At 53.2% G+C, this 7,325-nt stretch overlaps 1 protein-coding gene across 1 annotated transcript in view; it reads right to left on the bottom strand.

Annotated features, from left to right (window-relative positions):
* Nucleotides 1–5,280: 5,280 nt before the first annotated feature.
* LOC122546537 (poly(rC)-binding protein 4) overlaps nucleotides 5,281–7,325 on the bottom strand; it is a 6,648-nt gene continuing 4,603 nt past the window's right edge. Inside the window, exon 2 of the mRNA XM_043685228.1 lies at nucleotides 5,281–6,036. Within this exon, the coding sequence (XP_043541163.1) occupies nucleotides 5,727–6,036 (310 nt within the window). The 3' untranslated portion in view covers nucleotides 5,281–5,726. The remainder of the gene's footprint in view (nucleotides 6,037–7,325) is intronic.

The following is a 7,325-nucleotide window of genomic DNA, read 5'->3' on the forward strand; positions in this document are numbered from 1 at the left end:
TTTTCCCCCTGGGGTGGGGGAGTCCAGAAGTAGAGGGGGGGTAGGGATTAGGGCGAGAGGGGAAAAGATAAAAAAAAACACTAGGAGCAGTTTTTATTTTACACACAAGGGGGTGGTCTGTGTGTGGGGTGAACGTCCTGAGGATGTGGGTGCAGTTACAAAATTGAAAAGACATTGGGATAAGGACATGGAGAGGAAAGGTTTGGCGGGAGAGAGGCCAGGAGCAGGGGCAGGTGTGGGACCAGTTTAGTTGGAGAATTGTTGTCATTGGATGTTGGAAGCAAGAGGTCACAGTTACGGTCATAGAACTGAATTGATTGTCCCGTGTACTGAGGGACAGTGAAGAACTTTGTGTTGCGAGCGACACAGGCAGATCAGAGTTTAGGAGCATAGGTAAGTGAATAGGTAAACAGCAGCAAAAACAAAACCACAGGGACAGGCGAATGCTCAGAGTTTGAGAGTCCATTCAGTGTTCTAACTACAGTCGGGTAGAAACTGTTTTAAAACTGGCTGGTGTGTGTGTTCAGGTTTCTGTACCCCCCGCCCGACGGTGGAGGTTGTAGAAAAGCATTGCCAGGGTGGGATGCGTCTTTGGGAATGCTGGCGGCCTTTCCCTGACAGCGAGGCCTGGGAGATGGATGTGGGGGGGTGGAGATTGGCCTTTGTGATTGTCCGGGCCGAGTTCACTGCTCTCTGTGACCGTCCCCGACCTCGAATGGGCACTGTTGCCATTGGGCTTTGGAAACAGCGTTATGGAACCATTTATAAAATACAAAAGGGATAGAAAGGATGAGGCCAGTGAGACTGGGAGTGGGAGTGGGGTGGGGGCGGGGGGGGAGCAGATTTAGGATGACCCCTCACCCCAGTCAATCCCGCCCTGGGGAAACATCTCTGGCTAATGGCTCTATCCATGACTCTCATTACCTTGTACACCTCGATCAGGTCTCCTCTCTTCCTCCTTCCCTCCAGAGAGAAACATCCAAGCTTAGTCAACCTCTCTTCAAAAGGCAAGCCCTCCAGTCCAGGCAGCGTCCTGGTAAACCTTCTTTGCACCCTCTGCTATAGTAGGCCGACCAGAACCGGACACAATATTTCCAAGTGTGGTCTCGGATGATGAAGGGATAGTGTAGGCGGGGAATGGGCTTAGATTAGCCCAACGTCAAGGGCTTGTTCTGTGCTGTGTTGTTCCACCCCTGCTTCTGATGTTATTAAAGAAAACTCCTTATTTCCCACTGGAGATGGTGGGGGGCAACCTGACGGCAGGTTTATAAAATAACGAGGGGTAGAAGCAGATGAGTGGCCACATTTTTAAGGCGAGAGGGGCAAGATTTTTTTGTTAAAAAAAAAGACAAGACAGGTGCGGCATATTTTCCACGTGTGGAAATAACTTCCTGAGGAACTGGTGGACGTAGGTGCAGTCACAATATCTAGAAGGCATTTGGATTAGTCGGTGGATAGGAAAGGTTTGGAGGGATATGGGCCAGCAGCAGACAAGTTGGACTAGTTTAGTTGGGCCCAGTCTCGCCAACTGTCACTTTGACCTCGGTACATCCAAGTGTCCGTCTTCACCAACCCATCCAGAGACAGGATCCCTTCATCCATCCATTGAGGTTCAGAGCTGAACGTGCCCTTGACCACCAGCTCCACCACGCAGGGAAGAGAAGGGGCTCCACATCCTTGGCTCAGTACCCTCCACTGTCTGGTTAACCTGCCCGTGTCTGTCTCCCTCTCTCTCTCTCAGCAGACGACACGGCGATGCGAGGATTCAGACTTTGACATACCCGAAATGGAACAGGGGGTCGCGACGGAGACCCCCCGGAGCCCGCTGAGCTCAGCGTCGTGGTAACGAGACGCCCCCCACAACCAGCGCCACGCAACTGTAAATACTTCTAACGCCTCCCCGACCCCCCTCCCCCAACCTCCTCTCCACGGGCGGACTGCGTTAACGAGAGACTGAACGAAGGGGAAAGCGAGAGTCCGGTCAGGGTCTCTTCACAGAGGGGACCCCTGCTGTTCCGGAACACTCCGGCGTCCGTTGGAAGGAGGAGCCGGTGTCGGACTACGTTAAAAAAAAATAAAACCACCCAACACCGGGTTGTAGTCAGACAGGTTTATTTAGAAGCACTGGCTTTCGGAGCGCTGCCCCTTTGTCGGGAGCGTAGGACGCAGAGTTTATGGTAAAAGATCAAAGTGTTAGATGACTGATAAATTATCTTGAACAAACCTAGAGTGATGTTTAATCACTTACAATGGGGGGGATGCAGGGTTTGATTCATTAATATGGAAATCCCAGCAAGTTGACTTGAAAGAAGTCCTGGGATTTAATACATTAATGAACAGAAACCTGCACCCCATCCCATGTGATTGAAGACTTCACAGCAATCTATATTAGCTCAATCCATCAGTAAAATGATGCTCTATTTGCTGATCTATTTACTATATTAGTTATTATTACTGACGATCCATTTACTGTGGATTATTGTGTTAAATTCCTGCCTCCACAGCTACCCAATGAAGGAGCAGCGCTCTGAGAGCTAGTGATACCAAATAACCCTGTAGGACTGTAACCTGGTGGTGTGCGAGTTTTCACCCGAGTCCCACCCTGGCATCTCCAACATCAAACAAACCTGGTGGGACTCTAACCTGGAGATCTGACAGGTTTTTTATAAATATGAACCTTGCTTAAGGCGGGGCAGGGGGAATTAACGAATGTACATTTCTCCTAAATTGTTGGTGCTAAAGAAGAACTAACCCGGCTCAACGATATTGCACGGTTGTACGCAGCGCTGGCTAAATCCTGGTGGCCAGCGCACGGCACGGGCAAGGAAGGGCACGAACGGTCGCCCTCTACCACCTTCACACCTCGCACCGTACTCACCCGCGATACCTCACCTGGCTCCGCCGAAACACAGGAGGGGGGGGGGGGTCTGTGACAGCCAACAGGAGCCGCAATAAAAACTTTTAACGTTTTAGAGTAAAGCCAGCGATGGTTTATCCCTCTGTCGCGCGCGTGCGTGTGTGTTTTGGTGGGTGATGTGGGTGCCTGGTCTTATGGAGGGAAGTGTGTGTGTGTGTGTGTGTGTGTGGTGGGGGGGGTTAAGGAGGGGACAGACGGAGGGAAAGGGGAAGTCAGACAGGGGTGGCGGGAGGGGAAGGAGGACGGTGAGGCAGGCCGGGGCAAAACGAGTGGGTTTTAGGGCGACCGTGGGCACGGCGCGGTGAGTGGGTGGGGGAGGGTGACCTTAGACAGGAACAATCCCAGAACTCCCTCCCTGTAACCCCATTCCCACAGCGCCTTTCCCCACTACCCCCCACGCCCTTCCCCTCACACACACACACATCTCCCGAATACGATTGGAAGGAGAGATAGATAGAGACCAGGTTTGGCTATGGAGTTTATTATAATTATTTTTTAAAAAATTAAACATTACAGAGTTGCCAACAGTGGGAAGGGAAGGGGGGGGGGGGTGGAGAGTGTGGGAGCCTGCGGGTGTCCCTCACGTTAACAGTCTTTGCAGTTAACTTCATTAAACAAAACAAGAGACATTTCCGCTCTCCGAGGAGAGAGACACACAAATGCAAAACGATTTTGAGGGAGGGTGTGGGGAGAGAGAGGGGAAGGCGGAGGGAGGGGGATGGGGAAGAGGTAATATAAACGTTCGGCCTGCGATAGGCCGAGAGGAAGATTTTGTTGTGGTGTGTTTGATTTTTGTAAACGGCGCACCTCCCCCTGACGAGAGACGGAGACGTTTTGTTTTGGGAGGAGTACGGATTGTTTGGTTTTGTTTTGTTTTTTGTGTTTTGTTTTTGACCTGCGCTCGGTGTGGCGGATGAATGACACGTCAGAGTCATGAGGAAACGGGAGGAGTAAATTTTATTGGATGGCCAACCCCAAGGCTTCGGAAGATAACCTAGAACATAAACAATCAAGAAAAAGGAGAGAGAGCATTGCCTGAACACTGTTTGCACTGAGTACAGCCTTGGCAGGCCATGCTACAAGTCACATGGAAGAACACACACACACACACACAGTGGTATACATTAATGATAAGGTCAGAGCAGTGGGCAGAGAACGCTGGGGATCTGATCGAGGGGAGAAAGCTACCCCACTCATCCACCCTCTCTCTCTCTGTCCCCGATGTCTGTGGAGCGCTCTCATGTCGATAAGGTGAATGGGTCGAGAGAGACTCTCCTCGGTGGGGGTGGTGGGGGGGGGCAGGGGGAAAGAGATGGTGTCCCAGAGTAATAGGGGGTGAAAACGGTGCCCCGATCAAATCGACTGCACCCAGCAGCCCGCCCTGCATGACGATCGAGCTCAACCCCTTTAGCCCCCCAGCCCCTGTCTCTGTCGTCTCAAGCCCCCTCACCAGTCCGGTCAGGGTGTGGTTACACACACACACACACAGATCCCTCCTTCTCTCCCCCTCTCTCAGAAATACTAAAACAACACTCCCAAAGGGGGACACAGCTTTTACAATAGCAGTTTGTGCAGGGGCAAATTCCTCCCTCCCTCCCCCACTGGCCTCTGCTGTTCGGATTCCTGTGAGGGCTCCCTCGCAAACTGTTTGCCAGCGAGGGATTTTTCCCCCGGGAACGCACTCCCATTGTGTGCGAGCTCGGTTGAGGGAGGGCGAGAGTGAGAGAGAGAGAGCAATCACTCCTCTGCAGACTCATCGCAAGAGGACGGTGGGCTGAGGGGCCACTCAAACACAGATCCATCTTCCCCACACCCTCGCCACCCCAACCCACCAAGCCCAAACTGATGCAGGAGTGGTTAGACACACACACACACACACACACCCCTCTCTCTCTCTCAAATACTGAGCACAGAAACAACACTCCCCAAGGGACACAGCGTTTACAATATCGCAGCAACACTGGGGAGCAGGGGGTATGGGGCACAGCGTGGGGGAGGGAATGAGGGACGTGAAGGAGGGAGGAAGCCGGTGGGCTGCAAGAGAGAGGTGTAAAAGAAGGCCAAGGGACAGGAGGGAGGGCAGAGGGACTGAGAGTGGGGTGTGGCAGTAGGAGAGATGGAGAGACTGGGGCGGAGGGCAGGGGGGCAGGGAAGAGAAAGAGAGATAGAGACAGAGAGAGAGAGAGAGAGAGAATAAAACCATCCCCTGTTATTTAAAACAAACCCAGGGTCTAACCCTGTGGAGACAGTCATTACGATGGGAATCTCTACACCCTCTCACACACTCACACACACACACACACACACACACACACACACACACACACACACAGTCTGAACACAAACTACCCTCCCTTCCTCCCACCCACCCGAAACCCCTGCTGGGATTGGGCAAATCCCGCCTGCCTTACCCACCACACCCTTTCCTTGACCTCCCAAAACGTTTCTTTTCCATAAAATGCACGAAGGGGAATAGCAAGACTATGGGCGCATTTAAACCAACTCCAGCTCACTTGGGAAAATCCATGGGAAGTGGGGGGTGGGTGGGGGCAGAGCGCAAAGAGAGAGTCATTCTCACACAAAGAAATAGGTTTACTCCCGCACCACCAAATTGAAATGAACAGAATGCATGTATTGTCTTAATAAACAGAGAGAGAGAGAGAGAGAACGAGCGCGGCGCGCGGGGGGAGAGCGCGAGAGAAATTAGAGCTGTTTGTTTTCTGCAGAATCATCGACACATTTCTCAGTTTCCTGTGACAGGGGAAAACAGGCAGAAGGCCCCTACAGAGATGGCACACATTTCCAGGCATCAGTAGGGGGAGAATCGCTGCTTTTCCACTGATTTCTTTGCCAGCTGGCTGCTGGAAGCCACTTTGCTGGTTACACTCCCTGCTGCAGAGCCCTTGGAGGACACCATACTGACTGTGAGGAGCGACACGGGCTTCACACCAATCACACTGGAGAGGTAAGGGTCACTCGGCAGGGGGCTGGGGAGCTCAGCTGGTAGGTCAGAAATCGACGCCGGGGCAGTGGAAGGGGCAGCGGGTTCAGACAGACTGATGTCGAGTTCTGGGACCAGGGCAGGGCCTTTCTGGCTGGTGGACTTAGCACTTTCTAGACTGTGGAGAGAAGAGATAAAAAAAACAAGGAACAGAAAAAAAAAACACAACTGGGTGGGTCGGCTGCTCTCAGGTGGGGAGTCCGAGAAAGGTAAAACAAAATAAACTAGAAAACACAGCAGACAAGACAAACGCTTTCGACGGGCTCGGAATAGAAATGTGGAAATATATACGTGCACACAATATTTAAAGCGAAGATCGAGCGCGACCGTTAAACGCACAGGGCTGAACAAGACACCGAGATACCGTAACGCACTGAGACAGGGTCAAGTCTCTCTCCGAAGGGGGGATTGCAAGAAGAGAGGGGAGGAGAGGAGAGGAACGGGGAATTTCATATCACAGGGCAGACACACCATTCCTCACAGCAACCTGTCTCTCTCACACACACACAGAGCAGCCTCGGTTTTACACACACACACACACACACACACACACACACAGAGCAGCCTCGGTCTCTCTCTCTCTCACACACACAGAGCAGCCCCAGTTACACACAGACGCAAATGCAGTGATACTAACAAGCCTCACGCACGAACACTCAGCATTTTTATAGGATTCACACACACTTCATGCATAAACTTATACAGGCCGGATCTTTGCATAACGTTCAGGGTAACGCTGGAGGGGGAAGGTGGGACTTTGGAGTCAAAACCGCGTCTCTTAACGCATTTGGTTCAATGCACGCAGTCCATGGCTGACCTACCCACGTTCAGAGAGCATGACTCACATCCGCCCTCCCAGCCCCAATAGAATCACTTACCCCTGTCCCGATAACAGATCAAACAGAGCACAGACAGCCCAGTCATTCCCAGACTCTCCCCGACCCCTGGGACCGGTCACTCCCAGACTCTCCCCTGGGACCGGTCACTCCCAGACTCTCCCCGACCCCTGGGACCGGTCACTCCCAGACTCTCCCCCGACCCCTGGGACCGGTCACTCCCACCCGACCCCTGGGACCGGTCACTCCCAGACTCTCCCCTGGGACCGGTCACTCCCAGAATCTCCCCGACCCCTGGGACCGGTCACTCCCAGACTCTCCCCTGGGACCGGTCACTCCCAGAATCTCCCCGACCCCTGGGACCGGTCACTCCCAGACTCTCCCCTGGGACCGGTCACTCCCAGAATCTCCCCGACCCCTGGGACCGGTCACTCCCAGACTCTCCCCTGGGACCGGTCACTCCCAGAATCTCCCCGACCCCTGGGACCGGTCACTCCCAGACTCTCCCCTGGGACCGGTCACTCCCAGAATCTCCCCGACCCCTGGGACCGGTCACTCCCAGACTCTCCCC

This window comes from Chiloscyllium plagiosum, unplaced genomic scaffold (assembly GCF_004010195.1).
Source record: "Chiloscyllium plagiosum isolate BGI_BamShark_2017 unplaced genomic scaffold, ASM401019v2 scaf_40278, whole genome shotgun sequence".
Lineage (NCBI taxonomy): Eukaryota > Metazoa > Chordata > Chondrichthyes > Orectolobiformes > Hemiscylliidae > Chiloscyllium > Chiloscyllium plagiosum.